Consider the following 20,451-nt stretch of genomic DNA (forward strand, 5'->3'; position numbering starts at 1 on the left):
CATCTCAAAAGGATTCTTTTTAATTGTATTCATACTTTGATCACAACCCTTCCAGAATGCACAGAAGCTTCTAAACCCTAGACACAACCCCAAATTCCCGGATAGTTATACTAATTCAGCCAGGAACTGAAAGAAACAAGACCGTTAATTTTCTTGAGAACGTAATGGAACAGAGAGCTCACCCAAAAGTCTGGAAAGGTATTTCAACTTTGGCTATTATATAAAGCACATTAGAGAAATCCTGGGAAAGCTTTTCTTAGAAACCACTGATAGACTATTAAATGCAATGTCATAGTTTGTTGACTACATTTGATACGCCAGTGGGAAAATTATATACTGATTCCAAATTTTGGCTTACCACGAATTCTATTTTCCCCTATGGCTCAAACCCCTATGATTATACCACCTCCTTTTTGCCCTAAACACATGATGGAAATGCAAGATCTCCTTCTAAGCCTATGTATATATTTTATTTGACATTGTATTGGGGTTCTTAGACATTGACAAAAATCCAGCTGATTTCTCTGTAATGTAAAGAATATATTTGCACAAAGCACTCACAAATCACCAACGTACCTAAGTTCAGGGAGATTTAAAATCTTTCAGATCTCAACACAAAGTGTGGGGGGGGGGCGGTGTATATTGATTAATTTCTTCTTAGCCTTTTTCAATCCCAAATTGAAACAAAGACCCTTTATTTTTATTTCTATCTCATCAAACCCAATTCGTTTTTCTTGAAGGGATGAATAATTACAGATAGTTTTATGACGAGCTGCTGCTGTTTGTACATTTCTTATTAGCCATCATTTTCCTTGCCTGAGAAAGCAATACTTAATTGAAGACTATGTTAGATGTAGGTGCGTATTTTCTGTGGGACTTTTTAGGCTATGGACTCATAAAATAGATCATTATTTTCATGAACATTGTAGCCATTGGACAGAAAGTACATCCACTCAAAACTCTGTCTTTTTAAAAGTTTTGCAAGTCTTTGCTATTTAATAAGCATAATACATTGAAACATTAAACCCTCTGGTTGAAAACTAAAGTATACCTTGTCCATCTGCAACACTATGTGTTTATTTCCAGCATATTTCTTTTGGAGGGGAAAATAAATGAAATTCCAAAATTAATGCATAGTGGAAGGAATGCTGAACTAAAACAAAACGGGATCAAATCTTGGTATGGAATCATTTGAGGACTAGCTTGAATTCTCAGTTCTTGCAAAGCAGCATTGTACCAGCTAAAAGAATATTACTTACTTTTCTATGGATTGTGAAATTCATCTGGCCATCACTTCTTTTCTACTGGTAAAATATAATAATAATAATAATAAATAATAAATAAAAGCCTCTCCCTGGAGCCCCAATACATAAGAAACCAGAGACGCCTGATCAAAAGAATCGATGTTTTTATCAGTGCCTAAAGCTTCTTAATTTAGTTTCTTTCCTTCTTTAGGTCCATTTCTACTTACCAGGAATCGCCCCTTGTTAAAGTAAAAAGTATTCTCCATCATAAGACATGATATTTAACCAAAATATTCAAGGTTCTATACATAATGAAGATGATGATGTGAGGTCATAAGTCAAGCTGTTTTGATTTTGCAACATTTGCTGCCATTTTTCTGATCAGAAAATTCTGAAAATTGACTGGAGAGCCGTCAAAAAACCAGAACAAACCACAGCCTACCGCCCAAAGCACATATCTGCTTTTATTTCTAATTGCTCATTTTGCTTTTGAAGATTTGTATTGATGGTCAGCAGCAGGCTACGCAGTTTCATATTTGGGGGGCGTAAACGTTACTGAGCAGTTTTAATTCAATTAGCCCACTAGAATTTACTCTTGGCGATCAATCCACAGCTTGCTATCTGAGGCAAATCAGCCCGTTTAAATGAGATAGCACTGAGCAATTGTAGGACATTGAAATGCAGCTCCAAAGCTCAGAGAAGGGAACGCAGGGTGATCGCCATAAACCGCTTTGGAAAAACCTTACCTCCTTCCCGAAAAAGAGTTGGGCTTTTTCTCTCTCCTGCTTTTCTTTTGCAGTTTTCAGAAATCACAGTTTAATTGGGATATTGTGTTCCTGGACCCTGAGCCGGAGAATTTCTGAGTCCCTTCACCCCCCGCCCTCCAACCTTGTTGTTCTAATTTTCTGTCTGCAACACGCAATAATAAATTGAATTGTAAAATTCGGCGTTTAATTAAATCTATATTTCATTGAAACAGGAACTGTAAATGCCTTTACATAAACCTGGAAAAGATCGCGCTATTATTTGTATTTATTACTTTGCCCGCTTTACTGAAGAAGTTTACCTTAAATCCTTAATGTTTATAAACTGGTTTTCTTCTGCGCTTGGTACACGTTCTGGTCAATAATTGATTTCTCTCTCCATTATAATACATGGTATATTATGCCTTTATTATGCTTATAATAAATCTTTAAAATGTAACATTTAATCCTCCTTACACACCTCATAGACAGGACCTAGGCTACACAATGTTAACTATTTCAGACAATATTCAAAAACAAAGGGTTGCAAATAGGTAAGGTCCTTTGGTAAGGCGAATTGGATTTTTGCTCGCGCAGAGGGGGAAAAAACAGTTTTCAATTTATGTATAACCTTTTTGTTGCTTTTATATCCATCAACCATCTACACCAGGGAGGTATTTTCTCCTGGAGATTTCTAGATGAAGTGAAGTCATTCAATGGAATGTAAAGTGCAGGGATTTTCGTGTGTGTGTGTGTCCGTGTATTTAATCTTTCATTTAAAAAATTGCACGCTGGGATATTTGCCTATGGGTTTTAAATAGTTTTGATCCTTTTAAGGGGTTGCATCCCGGATTTCTTTTCTAGAGCAAGCAGGCACAATTCCTTTGGACTGATACTTTCTCGGGGACTTTGCAAGTCATTTAGACGTTATATGTGAAGTTCATTCTTGTCTGTCTAGACATTCATTAGGAACTGGGTTGTCTATTTTGCCTTGACCTTGGACTTCGACTTTAAAAAAAAAAACTTTAGGCAAGGATTTCTGAAAATCCCCTATTGAGGACATCGCGTTCCCGTAAGAAAACTTAAAGTTTATTAAAAGCGCAGCTTTCACATCTTCCCCTAAAATGCTACTTTTCTGATTGGTTTGAGTTATTAGAATATTTGTTTTTTTCACTTCCTGTAGATTTTTTTTAATGGTGAAAAGACTTCACGCTTCTTACTTAGGAAAAATGCTACTGAAAAGATGCGAATAACTCTCGGAGAATGGGTATTTAAAAAACCCCGCAATTAACATGGTATGTAAACTATAGAACATTTACCGTGAATAAATAATATTTATTTAATACACGTATTATTGTAATTTTGGCCTTTTTTAATCTTACCTACACAATACACCGCTAATTCAGATATGGAATTTTATGTCTCTATCTGACTGTTTCATTCAGGAACATTCAATTGACCAACTCCAGAATGCAAAAATCCTCCGGCAGAGGAATATCCTCTTTAAAAACCTTAGATAACATTAAAAGCGGGGGATAATGCAGAAAACCAGGGTTGGGTGATTAGAGTCCTCATCTTCTAAAAATGAAAAGAAAAACCTCGTCTAACTTTCTCCGGCGGCTTTCTTATTCCTATTACACTGAATTGCTTTGTGAGTTATTTCTTATCAATTATTTTTGGGGGGTGGGGGCGGGGAAAATCAGCATGAGTTTCTTGTTACTTTTTCACGCACCTAAATTCACATTCTGTCCCATCCTTACAAGAATGAAGACTGAAATGACCGACTTCTCAGAAATGAAGTTAGGGAACTTTACTTTCCAAGGACGGGGGAGGAGGACAAGACCACATAAGCATCTTCCCATCAATCTCTCGCCAAGTAATTTGCTATTCTTCTGTTTCGTCTGTTTAATTATAATCCATCTATCTTGGATCCTGTTTACGTTTTATAAACTGTAGTTGCATTTATTGTCTTTTATGTCCACACACAAATCAGCACTGGACCATTAGACCTGCTCCCCTTTGTTCCATAACCCACATTGTTGCTGCAATATTTATTACTGAAGTATTAAACATTCATAACAGGATCTGATAATATAATCGCGGCCAATCCCCTTAAAACCTTCCCAGTTTGTTCAGCACGAAAGATTAAGTATTAGTTGTCTGGATTAATAGAAGAAAACAACAGGATAAAGCTTTCTGGAGGCATCCATTATTACAATCTTATGTTGGATTTTTTTTCGTGGTAGCTGGGTTCAATACTAGAAAAACAGCTGTGGGGGGGGGAATAGAAAGGCACCTGGCAAAGAAATATACAACAGGTTAAACCTCGCAAATCCCATGTTTCGTCCAAAACCAGATATTCTTTTCTAATATTTTTAAAGTGATGATCAGCCACATGTGTAGGTCGTATACCCTGATTTTGAAGCAAACGGACCAGCTATTACTTACCACGCGCGCACTCACACATACAAACACACCAAAAGGGAATGGATTACACACGCGTTACAGTGGAGTCGAGGTCTTTTTTTCCGCTAATATCCCAGCGGGCAACAACAATCAAAGCGTCTGAAGAATTAAAAATAAAGCCCAAAAGAAGATTTACCAGGGAAGGCTAAGCTATTAGACCGACCGGTCCTGTTAGTCTGTTAGAAGTCTATGGGCGATGGGGGGTGGAGGGGAAGGGAGAGGGAGAATATTCTACTATTGAGATCAGAGATTCTCTCCCCCTCCTTCATTCCATTTTCCTTTTGATGGTGCTGGTGTTTATATATTTTTCCCCATCTAGCTCCCACCTAATAAAGGAGCCGTCTCATTCCTTAGCCCCCAAGGCATGCAAGCAAAGAATGAAACACTTCAGTGAGATCACATCCACTGGCGGGTTTTATTTTATTACATTTTACTTTTAAAATGTTCCCAGTCCATCTTTTTTTTTTTTTAAATATATCCCTGAGATTTTTGAAGGCAGTTAGAATACAACGTCATGTCTAAGTCCAGCTCTTTGTGTCGGCCAAATATTGAGTTCCCATTCCCCTTATTTAGTCCTCGCCTTCATTACAGTCAGTGGGTGTCACCCATTGCCTTTAAAGATTTCTGTTTCTGTCCCAGAAGCAGCCAATGGGAGCTGCCTCTTCCCTTCCCAAAGCCGGGAGGGACGAGCAGATAGGACTGGCTGAGGAACACGTGACCGAGCCAGATTTATTGAGAGCGATTTGGAGGTCACGTGGCCCGGAGGATTTCTTAATGAACGGACCCAGCTCTGCGCATGCTCCTGCGTAAACAATATGTGGGGGAAATTAGGTGTCTCTGGTTGGGAAGACGAGTTTTAAAAAGCGCAGGCAGACCATGATATGACGACTTCACTGATCCTGCATCCACGCTGGGCGGATACCTTTATGTACGTGTATGAGGAAAACCCGAATGAAAATAACCAGAATAAAACCCCAGCCATGGAGGCGCTAAGTGGGAACTGCCCAGCGAGCCACTGCAGGGATATAATAACTTTGGGTCGCCATTCCAGCACCATTGGGACTCACCAAGGTTCTGTCTACACGGATATATCCGCTCCGGAAGCTGCCAGGCAGTGCCCTCCGCCACCAGCTTCTTCCAACGCCACGCTGGGCTACGGCTACCCCTTTGGAGGCAGCTATTATGGGTGCAGATTGTCCCATTCTCACAACGTGAACTTGCAACAAAAACCTTGTTCCTACCACCCGGCAGAAAAGTACCCCGAACCCAGCGGTTCCATCCCCAGCGAAGAGCTACCTTCAAGGGCCAAAGAGTTTGCTTTTTACCCCAGCTTTGCCAGCTCCTACCAGGCGGTCCCTGGTTACTTGGACGTGTCAGTTGTGCCAGGTATCAGCGGCCACCCCGAACCGAGGCATGACGCTTTGCTTCCCATGGAAGGATACCAGCACTGGGCTCTTTCCAATGGTTGGGATGGGCAGGTCTACTGCTCCAAAGAGCAATCACAGTCTACCCATCTCTGGAAGTCACCTTTCCCAGGTAGGCTGTTCTGAGCTCCGGCATGCTTGTCTGCTTACTAACCGCCAGGTAAAAAATCGCTTTGGAATGCCTTCTGCGCAGTCCTATGTGTATGAACACGTACGGGTAAGTAGGTGAAGCAATCATGCTTAGATCAAAATACATACCGCGAGCTTGAGGTTGCTTTAAAAGTAAGTGTGTCAGTTTCCTTTCATTTTGTCTCCCCTGCGTCGCCCCACCCAGCTGGGTCTGTCGCTGTTCTTTTATTTTTAATTTTCTTTTCTCTTCCACCCAAGTTTCTGAACGCAGGCAGCGTAAAAGTGCCGGCTCACCTCCTTAATCTTTCCCTAGAAATGTTAGATGGCTTGTAATGGTACAGTAAATCATGCTGCAATTACAGAAATTGGTGTCAAGTGACAAATGAATCTTGTTAGCGAAAGGGGTGAGGCGAACAAAAAAACAGAGCAATGATTCCCCCTTCCTCTAGTTAGAAGTCTTGGGTGACTTACAGCGTGCAAAGCAACCGGAAAGCTTATGAGTTTGGGAGAATCTCCTCCGCCTTGTTCTCTCGCTGCTTAGGAAATAAGTATCACCGCCTCTTACAGGGTTCCTTCCTCGCAATTCATATCAAGGCCTGGCGATCTGAATGAATGCACTGCAGTAAAGCAGAAGTGAAGGTTTTGTGTCCCACACCCAAAGCGCATTTATCTTGGAAAAATATTGGTACCTGAACCCGGCTCCATTTCTCAGCAATGATAACAGAGAGGCCGGATAGGCAGCCAGAAAATAAAGTAGAATGATATGGCATAATGTAGGGTGTTTTGTTTTTTTAACCGGATTGAAGGAAGGAAGAAGGACGGGGAATCTCCGAAATCCCTTTTAGAGCTCGTTGGGTTTCAATGGCTCTTTTGGAACCATTGATTAAAGTGCTTTCTTTTTCCTGTTTAGAACAACAATAACAACAACAACAACAACAAAATATCTAAGTACTGGTAGGGAAATAGCTGGCTAGCAAATTCTTCTTTTTCCTAGATATAGTATTTTGTGTGAAAACCTGATGACAGAGATCCACTTGCCAAACCTGGAGAAAACTGAACTCTGTCTAGATAACATTCAGGAGAGTGTAAACTTCTAGATAAAAATATGTGCGTGGCTGTTTGTTTTTCTTTGGGGGGGAGGTTCGGTGAAGGCAGAGAGTCTACTCACCTATAAGTGATTTTTTGGATGTTGGGTTCACTGATCCCCGTTTCATTTGTGGGCTGTACTGATAAATTATGGAGAATTTCCAGGGGCGGGGTGTGTGTGTGTGTGGGGGGGTCCTAATACTGTATCTTTGGGCCTTTATAGAAGTCCTTAGTAGATGTTACTGGAGCTGTCATTCTTATAGCAAACAACCAAAAGAACAGCTGTGCAAAATGTTCCAGAAAGACGGTGTTGTGTTGTTTGTTTTTTAAAATCCATTATTGTCAATTATAACAGTGGACTTTTGATACCTGCCTAAATTCCTGGTGGAATGGAGTTTGCGCTGAATAGTCTGCGATTCTTAGTTTAGTGTCTTTGTCACCCTTACAGAGATAAAGCGCCTTTTGTCATCTCATATCTGGAATTCTTTTTTTAAAATGATTGTGGTTTGCAAGTGCAAAGCCCGAATACGATTCATTATTGAGGGTTGGCAGTGAACAGCCTTAGAATAAGGCAAAAGTGACTATGCAAGCTTTGCACGCGTTCAGATTCCCACTGAATCTCTGGTGTAATCTCAGTGGGTAATCTTTCTTAACAGTTTAGGTGCCTCTCAAGAAAGGAGAGAACCAAGATAACGTGTTACCTTTCTTTAAAAAAAAATGCATCAACCCAACCTGCAAATTAACAGCTGATGTCGAGCAAAGTCCAGGCTTTTTCAGATTGCAAATGGTACCCGCGCTGCAGAAGACAGACTGTACAGAGTACACAGCAAGGAACTATTTGTTTGTCCAAAGTGCTGCGATCTATCGTGCGGAGCCATAAAAATCATAATTAATGAGTGCACGTACGCTGTCTGGTAGTAATGGTAAAGCGAGATATTAAAGTTTACTTGAGGTTAAAAAAAAGAAGGGAGAAACTTTAAAACCACACCTAAAATTTACCTGGTATGAAGGTCTATTGGATTTGTATTGCAGGATATTTTGTTAAATTAATTGATGCTCTTTGTTTATATGTGAAAACCCACCTAGAAAATATCTCTTGGAATACCAGTATTTTTTCCACGATAATCTATCAGTGAGTCAGACCTCCTCCCCCTTTCTGTCTGTCTTTCTCCTCCATTCGGTCCCAGGGAGTAGAACTATGTAACTGCTTTATCTGTCTCATCTTGCAGATGTGGTACCTCTCCAGCCAGAAGTGAGCAGCTACCGTAGGGGCCGGAAGAAAAGGGTCCCCTACACGAAAATCCAACTGAAAGAACTAGAAAAAGAGTATGCAGCCAGCAAGTTCATTACCAAAGAGAAGCGAAGGAGAATTTCGGCTACCACCAACCTTTCTGAACGGCAAGTCACTATCTGGTTCCAGAACCGCAGGGTCAAAGAGAAAAAGGTAGTTAGCAAATCTAAGACACCTCACCTTCACGCTACCTGACAAAGAAATGTTTGAGGGGGTGGGGGGAAGACAGAAAGAAACACATAAGAATATTTATCTGACACGTCTGTTTAACAATAACAACATGCATTCGAACTCTTTGATGTTTCAATTGGTTATTTAAAAACAAAACAAAGAAATAAACAGCATCTTTAGTTTATTCCTCTGCCCTCTTCTACCGTCCGCCGACTGTGAATATCAAATTGTCCTCAAGCATCCATCGAGAACGTTAACCGTGTACAGTATATTAAATGCAAATGTAGATTCGTTATGTTTCAAAGACATGAATCCTGAATGTTATTTTGTAACTCTGTATAATCGCCTAGCCTCCTCCCCCACGCAAGTTCTCCAGTGCACAACCTTTCATATCTCTGGCTATTTCACGCACTGATGTGAAATGTATGGAGAGCCTCATCCCTGTAGCAGAATCCTGTCATGTTACATTAGCTGAATATCCTTTCGCCGCACAGGACCCCCTAAAAATAAGGCTGCTATTGTGCGAAGAGAATATTTTTATTATTATGACTATTCTGTATCACTTGCAAAAAAATAACAAATACTAATTTAGGTCACTCAGGAAATGAAAGTGACTTGCTATGTAATACATTTTTGAGGGTAAGTTCTCATTGGGGTTTCTATATCTCCGCCATCAAACTGGAATGTCTGTTTTTTCGCGGACAATATGGAAAGTGCCCCATATTGTCACTGGTTTGGTTTCTTCCCCTCCTCCCCCCCTCATGTAAATCGGCTCATTATCGACAGTGTTCTTCCGATATGTAAAAGCGATCATTTTTTATGTCTTGTATATGTATATAATAGTGTGGTGTCCAAATGATATGTACTGAATGCAGATCACATTTCTTTAAAATAAATATCATTTTTGCTTTGAGAATGGATTGCTGCCGAGATGTTATTATGGGTATTTATACATATAGGTGTGTATCTATTTAACTCTTTCAAGGCAGAATCAGAGAGTTTGGGATTTTACACCATTGTAATCTCACGCCAAAGTAAAAAGAATGACGCCCCAAGGCTAAGACCTGATAGGAAAACTGCCAGAAGGGTGCATTTTGACATGTGTATGAAGAGCAGAAGTGCATTAAAGGAGTCAACACCTAGAAGCCAAAATATGGGAATATAAGGAGTTGTGTTCCGATGCCTTATCTCGAAGGAATATGGTATAAGCTTGTTTCAAAGGGGTAAAGGAGTAGTGGTAAATGGGATGAAAAAATATGCTTCAATCAAGCAGACGGGGTGCCGTTTCAGAAGTGGGGAAAGGGGAAAAGGCTCCGATCATTTTGTATTCCTGTGCCAGGGAGCGGGGGAGAAGATTTTTTGAAGATGCTTGTAACCTAGCTCCACATACTCACCATGAGAATGCTTTGCTCAAAAGGTGTCTTTTGCTAAACCAGTTTGTCTCAACCCCGTTCAGAGATAAAAATCTAAACCCTGCCTTACTGTTACTAAACAAGTGGCAAGATCGTAATCCGTAGCCTGGCTGCATTGTTTAATATTCCAGGTAAAAGGCTGCCTTGGAACGGTGTATACTTTCAGAAGTGAGCAACTTTAAAGGAAGAAAGCTTTTTAAAAATATTGTACAGTAATTTGTTTCCATAGGCGGGTCACAATATACCTTAATATCCCTTGAAATTAATTACCTCGTTAAATTGTCAAAGGAAAAGACAATGTTATTTCTGCTTAAATTTATATTAACTAGTGTATATAGTTACATTTAAAGGGTACGAAAGCTAGAAAAAAGCAATAGAATGAGGTGTGTATATGTAGAATGTATAGAATGTATATATACAAAGCATATGTATGTACGTATAGAGATATAGATATGATACCTGATTTATATATATCAGCGCTTGTATTAAAATAACGCGAGCAACACACGAGCACGAGCGCTATTTTAATGCATGTGCTGATTACGAAGTATATAACGCATTTATACACGGCATTCATGAAACCCAATATACTGAAATTCTATAACATATTTTAAAGTTTCTAAAGGTACCTCCAAATATACTTATAGGCATGGAACATTCCACAAGAGTTTGTGTGATCACTGGCTGTATTTTATAAAGGAGGAGATGAAACAATGCCAATAGGGGTTCTTGAGTTGAAATGAATATTTGGTCATTCTCATCGCTCAAAATCTTCCTCCGTCAGGTGTGTGAATGAACAGAGGATAACTTTTCTTAAACATGCGGTCATTCCTGAAATGGTTTATTCCAGGTAATTAAATGGGCTTTTCCATATTTATTTCCGATATAATGCTGATGATTTTTTTTTCGTGAGGGTGATGGCTTACATATGAAGGAATAATTTGGAAGGAAATGTGAAGATAGATAGATAGATAATCAGCACTTGTGTGTGTGTATATATATTAAGATAAGCGAGGGGCATATATACAGATATATGCTCCTCGTTTATCTTAATATAGACAACTATTGAAAATGCACCTCCATTTACCCAGGCCGCAGATGAAATGTTATGAAGTCTGTATCTAAGCACTGTTCGGACTTAGGGTTTAACATGGACACACTTTCCAAATTCATCTTTTAAAGCATTTTCTTCAAGGGTGGGTGTGCGTCGTATAAAACCACACTCATTTCAGACGCATGTACACGCGGATAGATACTGATATATCGTGTAGATACTGATACTGTGCCGATCTATCAAAACACAACCTAGACTGCGCCGGGTCAGACCTGCTGTTCACAGAAAGAAGTGTAGAACTCTATAGGCTTCATTGGAGTTATGAGGCTCGGGGAGACTTTTGTAATTTGTATTTAACCAGATTGGTTAATTGTTTTTTGTGTTATTAGGGATTCCTGTGAGAAATTTTCCACTTCTTAAAGTTCTTTTCACCTAAGGCTTCAGTCCCTATTAATTCTGATTGAAAAATCTATCTATCTATCTATCTATCTATCTATCTATCTATCTATCTATCTATCTATCTATCTATCTATCTATCTAATCACATTGGGTATAAAGACTATATAATAAGCAAAAGAAAAAAGAGAACGTGCGTGATTGTCATACAAAGGGGCCTGGCTCGTGTAAATTAAAATTGGTTTGGACGATCGATAATGAAGATGTTATGACAATAGATGCTTTCCTATCATGTTCAGCATTTCTCTGGGTGTTTCCAATTGCCGCGTCCCTCATTCCCCTCTTTTTTCACACTCCCTTCATTAGAACATATGCAGTTAGAGCAGAGGCTCTTGAACGCAGACAAAATTGAGGCGCTCGGTTAAGGGCTAGGGTTTTCAGAAGTTTCAAGGAGTAAATGTATTGGGTCCCATTCTGATGGTGAGAGCTCTTCGGGCAATAATCCAGAGGATGTTAAGTCATAGGGCCAAAATTCCTCATTGCGTGTGTAGGCCTGTCACCACGCTCCACTTGGAGTGGTTTGACATTAGTGTAACCCTCTTGCCTTTGGTACGCTTAGCCCTGATTTACACCGGTGTAAGTAAGATCAGAATCAGGTCCTTCTAACAACAAAGAAAACGAGTGGTCTGTCATGGATAGAAAAGCCTTTTAACCCTTTCATTGACTATTTAATCGAGTGCAATTTTTTTCCTATATAATTTTGTCGTATGAGTTAAGGAGACGGGGTTTGGAGGCTAATAGAACGAAAACGAAGTAACTTCTAAGTGCCCTACAGGCTTAGATTCACCCCCGCCCTTTTTTTTTCTTGCAATAATAACAATCATGGGTGAATCAGAACAGCTGGTCATCTTCTTACAAGGTAATTAAGTATGGAAGATTGCGATGGAAAGAAAGACAGAAACAAACAAACACGCAGGTCCCTCACTATTTTCTGTGATAAACATCAGCCGAAGTTGTGTCTTAAACCCATTTCTGGTGTAAATTTTCAAACACGCACACATTCTCAGCTTTCAAGACTTGCCTCTTTGAGATTTCAAACGTCCGAGGTATCTTTGATTATTTTATTTATTTATGAAGGAACTCGGATCAGAAGGCCATGACGTCAGCTCTGGATTACCCTTGACCGTGACTAGGCGGTCTGTTTGACCTTGACATCATGAGTTTCGTACATATTAATCAAGAAGACCACAGCCTTGATCTTCTGGCAACCAGTCAGCAGTCAGAGTTCTCTAAGTATTCCCTGCTTCTGTTTACAGATAAAAAAAAGGTGTCATTTGAAGTCTAGACAGACGGGCTAATGACCAACAATAAAAGCATGAAAAGGAAGTTTCACAAGTTTTGTCTTTTCTTTCCTTTGTATCAAGTAGTTTGAATAACTTCTTAACCACGGTCTTTATAGTGAAATGCTCCTTATTTTTCCCCCCTTTTCCTCCATTTTCAGTTTTCATAGTTCTGGCTCACTCACTTTTGAAGAATAAATTGCTAGTCTCGAGGGAAAATGTGGTTTCACATCATTGAGTTGTATGTTGAGGTAAGTATAATTGTCAGTGGGTTGAATAATGATAAATGTGTATCTGGAACATGGAAAATTTCCAGTCTTTGTTGAGATATTTTTAATAGTAAAAGAAGAAAATAAAAGGAATTGGCCTCTGTATTTGTCCAGTAATTCTTTTAAAAGTAATATCTAGCTAGCTAGCTTTCACAAGCTTCTTGTTTTCTGCTCATTTAGAAATATGAAATGTCTCTTGAATATGTTTCAGCACAGTAACAAAGGGTTTTGAAACCAATGTGTTCATTAGCCTTTAAGAAATATACATAGAGAAATTAATATGTTTATTGTGATGCACTTTGAATGAAAGTTACTGTCCTGTGGGCATCTCAAACTCTTTTGGGTGAGAATTGCACCATGGGAAGATTTAATAAACCTGTCCTAGCCCTAACTTCTTCACCAACCCTCACCCACCCACCCACATGAAGAGTAAAGAACATAAAACATGTTTGAAAACATTCTGCACGCTCTGAAACAGAGTTTATCAAGACTCTCTTGAATCCTAGCACATTAACTAGCGTGTTGGTACACGGTCCACGCCATGAAATGACAGTATGCAGCGCCAATTGTGATTGTGAGAAAAGTTGAGCGTCATGGACAACATAAACTTTTCTGAAGTTGCCTTACAGAGGATGTAGGCATCAGTTTACATTAATCCAGCAGGAGAATGATATCCTCTGCTGGCAGTGTTGGGGAAAATGTAGTGGCATCGTAAGCATTTAACTATTAAGTGCACTGAGAAGACAAGAGCTATGTAGGTTTTCTTAATCGTTTAACCTGATTATTTAAATCAAAACAAACACAAGTACTCTGCCTATTAAATTGAATTAAATCAAAGGACAGCTAACTCTGGACATTTTTATACAGCCACATCAGATAGTCTTCGATCTTTCGATTTCCCTCCCCCGCTTCACCACTATGTATTCCATTTTACTATCCTACCCTTGTAAAAATACTTTCCCTATCAGAAATAGCCAGTAATTTAAATTCTATGTAACTGGATTGAAATAAGGAAAGTCCTATAGATTTACCTTATTCAGTGCATATTTTATTCCTCTTTTAATTTATTTTTCTTTAAATTCTTTCTTCTGGCCATGTGACTAACTTGTCATTGATTAAATACCAAAGATATTTAACTCCTTAAAAATCCAGCATGTTTTGCAAGAAATTCAGCTAGGAAGAGAAAGTAGTTGCTAGAAATGTCCAATCAAAAAGTCACATTTTTAGATTATTTCATTCTTGTTAAAAATAGAATGAAATATGCAATTTACTGCAATATCTTTGGGATAGAACATTTCCAAGAGCGAATTACGTTTATTTATGCTTTCTTGGGGGCAAAGTGAGGGATAAATCCTTAGTTCTTTAAACTTAAAATGTAAATATCTTGACGGGGGCCATATTTAATTTTTAAATTACGGATCCAAGGGAAACAAAGGAGTATATTCAAATGCAGGGCGCAGTTGAGATAAACCCTGTGGAATATTTAGAGAAGAAATCACAAGGCAGTGTAAGGGAAATGGTATTTCACGAAGTACACACATTAGGACCGAGCTGGTTTGAAATCGGAGAACTGCCAAGGATAATAAAATATTAATAAATAAGAGAACTTGGAGGACTGTGCATGGGGAGAGGAGTGTAACCAAAAGTTAAGGCGTTTTCTGCCTCTTCTTTCCACTTGCAGTGACTGATGCTCTTTCGAGACATTAATTTGCATAAAATGTAGATCCTATTTACTACACTAGACAGTGACCTTGAACTGCCTGGGTGCGATTTCACTTTGCTTCGTCTCTCTCTCTCTCTCTCTCTCCTCTCTCTCTCTAAGTAGCTATTCCTAATTTCTAGTTAGGTTAATACTACGTATGCCGTAATATTAAAGTGAAGCTTTTCTACTTCCTTGCTTGGATGAGTTTCTGTCTGAGGAAGAAGGGAAATAAACATGTGGCGAAAATTATTAAATATTTGTGTCTAGGTCTCTACCTGCAGTGGGGTTGATTTTAAAGAGGTAAGGCCCAGTGATTCCTCACTAAAGGTAAAACAACTTTGTGAACGCTTGGGGGGTGGGGAGGCTTAGTTCTGATATTGTTATTTCTTTAAGGACGGTAGAAATACAATACAATACAATACAATACAATACAATAATCATGGTTCCATCTGAAAATTCGTCGTGTCCGTAGGGAAGCCTCGGATATACTTGGTACAATGAATTGTCGCTTTCTTAAATTAGTAATATAATTAAGAAATATTAAACTCGTATTTAGAGTGTTTTATTTTAAGCACTAGGGTATGTAATTACATTGCTTTGCAACAGCCATCGGAGTGAATTTTAAAAGCTTAATCATTGTTTTTTAACTGAAAATGTATCTTTCATGGAAAGAAATCATGGTAGAAATACAACAGCTTTAATAAATAATCGCTAAGTATTTATTTTCTGTTGATCTGTCTGATAACTGTAAAAGGGACGTTGACTCTCCAATGATATAATGAAGAAATCTGCTCATGTTTCGAAATGAAGGCCATTGGGGAATATATTTATGCTTCTCGCTGTAAATATGCTAACTCATTTTCTAATGTGGAAGTCCGGCGAACAGTTAACAGAGTGTTTTAAATATTTTTTCTGAATGCACTGATCTCACTAGTAACAAAATCCCCTTAGGTGAGATTCTAGCGCGCAGTTTTGGATTCACTCGATGTAAAGCCCAGTATGGATACCATAGTCTGCTTTTTGACATGTTGCATTGGGGGTTGCTGCACAATGTTCAAATCAGAGATAAGAGGATGACTGAAGATGCATCGGCGGCTAAATGAGAACAAAGCCATGTTCCTTACGTGCACCGCCTTATAGCGAATTTCACGGAAAAAGGCCAAGAAATAAGAACGAGTTTTCTTTAAATAATAATTTAAAAAAAAATAGCCGATTCATATGGCAACCTACCCAGATCACATGCTCATCATCGTATAAACGATCACCTTCCACAGTTGCAAAGCGTTCAAAATGTGTTCTCAATCGAGAACGATGTACTTGGAAAAAATTCAAGCAGCTTTTTAGCCGTACCTGGAAAATAATTCCTGGAAAGCTGAAAAATGTGCTAAACTTTCATTCCAATAAAACAAATCCGATAGCAGAATTTATCACTGTGTAGACTATGTGTATATGAGGGGCTGCACATAGGCACACATATTCGCCTATATATATATATATATATATATATATATATATATATATATATATATATATATATATATATATATATATATATATATATATATATATATATATATATATATATATATATATAGTGGTTTTTTAACATTTTTGGAGCTCACCATTTAATACAATTACCAAAGAAAATCCGATGTTTGATTAAGACGTCATTTTTCTGCAGAGCTGGGAGAGGTCAGTTTAGCTTCAATATTTTCCTGGGGGAAAATGACTTTGTATTCTAGTAGCCGCTCAAATAGAAGACACTTGTTTTGTGCTCCATGGGATCTCAAAAATTCGGGGTCTGCCGTTCAACTCCTATGTGTTTAACATTTCTACCACCTCCCACGTTAGTTCATTAAAAGCTTTTTTACCTATACAGGAAATTTTACGGTAGTTTTCCGGTGTCCCTGCGCTTGGAAGTTGCTAGCAGGGAAAATTCCAAAGACATAAAAAATCCTATATATATTTTTTTCTTTAAAAAAAAAAAAACCAACCCCAGCCCCTTCTCGATCTCTAGAGCGTCTTCTCTTTGCCTCTTCCTGGGTCCGGGGTCCCTTACAACCGACTTTTAAAATAATACTTTGTTTCCCAATGTATTTATTATGCACTGAGATACCCCAAGAATGTTTGTCTTATATCTCCTGGCGGCAGCATTTTCCTACAACCGACTCTCTTCTGCAATCCCCGAGTGAAGAAGACCCTAGTTGTCACGAAGACACAACATGTCGTTATAAGAGGGCTAAGAACCGGATGTCTTTTTTTTCGTGTATTTATTTACGGAGCGCCGGTGGGAGTTTTCGGTAAAGAAGTTTTCTTTACAGAAATGAAGGCAGAGGAAGAGCGATATTTCCCTCTTCTTCTTTTGTCTTGCCTATTCGGCAGAGCTCATTAACAAAAGCGACTGGGGATTGATGAAGTTATAGGCTTGTGATTCCTGAATTGAGGACTGTCCCTAGCAGGGATGGAACTCGCCTTTCCCCGGTACCGAACGCCAGGCAGGAAACATTCCTAGTGCTCCAGATAAAGCTGTAAAATATCTAAGCGGGTGCAAATATGTTAAAACTCTTTCATCCCATCAACTGTAAATATGACCCTGTTGCGGTTCCAATCATTCGTCTCCTTAAAGAGCCCGTAAACTTTATATGACACAATATCTAATAGTAATTTATTGGGAGATATTGTAAATTTCAACGGTTTTACTTAATAAAGGGGCTAATTAATGAGAAAATTGCTTAATTTTGCCAGCTGTTGGAGGAACCCTAACTACAGCTGGGGGAAGGGTGTCATTTATATATCTTGAGATGGTGTCTAGGTACATTTTTACAATACCTGGGGTTTCTCAGGCCAGTGCTTAAACCCGTGGCTTTATTTTATAAAATGTTTTATGATTATTTTTTTTCTTTAAAAAAAAAAAGCGCGTATAAAAACGAAAGGCAGAACTTAATGTTTTGTTTTGCCTCCGACTGCCAAGGGTGGGTGGCACCTCTCTCCAACGCGAGTTGGCGCCCACGTGACCCCGCTCCGACCAATGGGGTGGACCTGTAGGTTTAACTATGTTTAATGTCAGATAGCAATAAACTAGAAGCTCTTGGTCAGGCCCGCGGAAATGGGCGAGCATAATCTCCTTAATCCTGGGTTTGTGGGACCTTTGGTGAACATCCACACGGGAGACACCTTCTACTTCCCCAATTTCAGAGCTTCCGGAGGACAGCTGCCTGGCTTGCCGTCTCTCTCCTACCCGAGAAGGGACAATGTTTGTTCTTTGCCCTGGGCATCCTCAGAGTCCTGCAACGGATACCCCCAGCCCTATCTCAGCAGCCCCGTGTCCATTAACCCTTCTTTCAGCCGAGCGTGCGACCTAGCTAGAGTGGAGGAGAGCAAATGCTACTACAGGGAGGCTTGCTCCGAGACTGCCAGCCTCAAGAGGGAGGATAGGGTCAGGGACAGTGCTTTGATGCCACTTGAACCTGGGATTCCCAATGGAATGAGCGGTACTTTCAGCAAATATGACTATCCGGCGTCTGAGACTGTGTCCCACGACCCCCCTTCTTGTCAGTCCTTGGAGTCAGACTCCAGCTCATCCTTACTCAATGAAGGGAATAAGGGCTCGTCCAGCGAACCAGCCACAATGGTCTCGCCTATCAACCAAGGAAGCAATCTGTCCACTGGTGGTAAGGAAAAGCAAAGCAAAGGAATATCTGTGTGTTGTTATGATGTGTTGTAAGGCTCTTCCGCGGCGGTCCACTCTTGTGGATCGAATTCGTGGAATTAGCAATGGGATCAGCATGTCTATTTGTGCAGAGACCACTAGGGGTAGCACTCAAATGCCTAATGTTTTATTAGGTGCTGCTTCTTTTAAAAGAAAAGGCTATAAACATGTAAATATCCCATAAAATAGATAGCGACTGCACAGATAGCCCCGAATATGCTCGTTGAGATTGAGTGCATCAGTCGCCCTGTATAAAATGTTTTAAGGCTTGACAAAGGTGTGCAGCGGGGTGGCTGCCTGGGAGCTGAAAACCTCAGTACAAAGGTGGTGCTTAAAAAAAGGCAGACCTGGGTACATTGGAGTTGTCATGTCAGGCGAAAGGATACCACACCCAACACGCTGGTTTCTACCTGTTGGCTTTCTCTTTATTGATCCCCCCCCTTTAAAATTTGTAAAGCGCCATAAAAATACCCCTAACCCCCCGCGGCATCGAGGCGCCATAAAAATGCCTATAGTGGTGCCTTCCATTATGTATATTCTCTTCTGCAGTGAAGCATTTTCAACAAAGTTTAGCTGATTTCCATATGGTAGGTTGCTTCTTGATCTATCGTGTGTCCAAAACGTAGAACCATGTGTGACTTAGGTCTGTTCATTAGGCTTGTAACTAAAATATAGATCCATGTATCAGTATTGTATGCAAAAGTTAGCAATATGTGTCTCTCACGTATCTAAGACACAGATCTATGTATCAATTTTGTATATAAGAAATACGTCGTTGTATACAATATACCAATCAGATAAACAAAATAACTCTTAGTTAAATATCGTGCACCCAATATGTAGGCTTATGGGGCAGTCTGAAATACATACCTGTATCTAACATATAGATCTGTATATCCACCCTAAGTAAGAAATAGTTCTATGTGTCTAGCTATGCATCAGTCTGATCTATCAAGTATTGCAGACCAAGATTTATGAATCTCTCTTGTGTCAGACACCTCTGCCTTATGCCAGCTGATGTTGCTATGAGGTGAGCGTTACAAACTGTGAATGCAGACGAGGGGCAGGGAAGTGGGGGAAAGATCCTATCTTGGAAGCCGACTTTGTTTCTTCCAGTGTATTAAATTCTCCTTTCAATCACACGTCCTTAGGTGCTCCTTGGTACCCGATGCATACAAGGTCCCGGAAAAAGCGAAAACCCTATTCCAAGCTGCAGCTAGCAGAGCTGGAAGGGGAGTTTATGGTCAACGAATTCATTACCCGCCAAAGGAGGAGGGAGCTCTCAGACCGATTAAACTTGAGTGATCAGCAAGTGAAGATCTGGTTCCAGAACCGACGCATGAAAAAGAAAAGACTGCTTCTGAGGGAGCAAGCTCTTTCTTTCTTTTAAAGTTCGAAAAGCGTCCATGTTGGTTAACCTCATAGACTCTCTAGTGTTCATCCTAGCTGGTGGTCCCGGGACTTTACCTGATCACTCATAATTTTCTTTAAAAAAAATAATCAGCCAGCATATATAAATATGAGAATATGCATCTCCTACACTGGATCTGTTGGGAAAGACCCGATGTGAATGCGCAACTCCCCAACCCACCCACCAGCCAGCGTTGGTTTCTATGGTCTAAAAGATTGTCAGCAGCATTGAGTGTAATCTGAGTGTGATGTTGAGTACAACCCACCATCCTTTCATTGACAAGCCGAACAGGTATGGTTTCCCTCCAAGCAATAAGGTTTGTTGGGTTGTGTGCGATATTCCCCCCCGCCCTCGCCCCCCGACTGCTCTGACATTGGTGTTGGTACCTATTCCAGACGGCATCAAAGATCAGGCTTGGAACCAAGTCACTGCCCTATATTGTAACTGAGGTTTTAGGCTGGGTCTTCATGCTCTGGAGCGGTGTGGCTCCTTCATTCAGCTCCCGCCCATTCTTAGGGTGAACGGTTCGCCAGTGGTACATATTTCGAGACCTATTTTCACTACAAGTCGAGGGTTCCCGGCGAACAAAGTAACAGGATTGGTC

General features: G+C 39.8%; 2 protein-coding genes across 2 annotated transcripts; both read left to right on the forward strand.

The window, feature by feature from the left end:
• The first annotated feature begins 5,256 nt into the window (after positions 1-5,256).
• Positions 5,257-9,359, forward strand: HOXC13 (homeobox C13). Its single transcript, XM_039514601.1, has 2 exons — positions 5,257-5,989; positions 8,322-9,359. The coding sequence occupies exons 1-2, from the start codon at positions 5,335-5,337 to the stop codon at positions 8,576-8,578; spliced, it is 912 nt and encodes a 303-aa protein (XP_039370535.1). The 5' UTR covers positions 5,257-5,334; the 3' UTR covers positions 8,579-9,359.
• An 8,474-nt stretch (positions 9,360-17,833) lies between these two features.
• Positions 17,834-19,826, forward strand: HOXC12 (homeobox C12). Its single transcript, XM_039515126.1, has 2 exons — positions 17,834-18,398; positions 19,588-19,826. Exons 1-2 carry the CDS (start codon positions 17,834-17,836, stop codon positions 19,824-19,826), a joined length of 804 nt encoding a protein of 267 aa, XP_039371060.1.
• Positions 19,827-20,451: the final 625 nt, after the last annotated feature.

This window comes from Mauremys reevesii, linkage group 25, assembly GCF_016161935.1.
Source record: "Mauremys reevesii isolate NIE-2019 linkage group 25, ASM1616193v1, whole genome shotgun sequence".
Taxonomy (NCBI): domain Eukaryota; kingdom Metazoa; phylum Chordata; order Testudines; family Geoemydidae; genus Mauremys; species Mauremys reevesii.

Excerpts from the sequence above, each read along its gene's own strand:
- HOXC13 (XM_039514601.1), top strand. The coding sequence starts at position 5,335 with ATGACGACTTCACTGATCCTGCATCCACGCTGGGCGGATACCTTTATG. Across the intron at positions 5,990-8,321 it reads CTGGAAGTCACCTTTCCCAG|ATGTGGTACCTCTCCAGCCA; the intron begins GTAGGCTGTTCT and ends CTCATCTTGCAG.
- HOXC12 (XM_039515126.1), top strand. The coding sequence starts at position 17,834 with ATGGGCGAGCATAATCTCCTTAATCCTGGGTTTGTGGGACCTTTGGTG. Across the intron at positions 18,399-19,587 it reads AAGCAATCTGTCCACTGGTG|GTGCTCCTTGGTACCCGATG; the intron begins GTAAGGAAAAGC and ends ACACGTCCTTAG.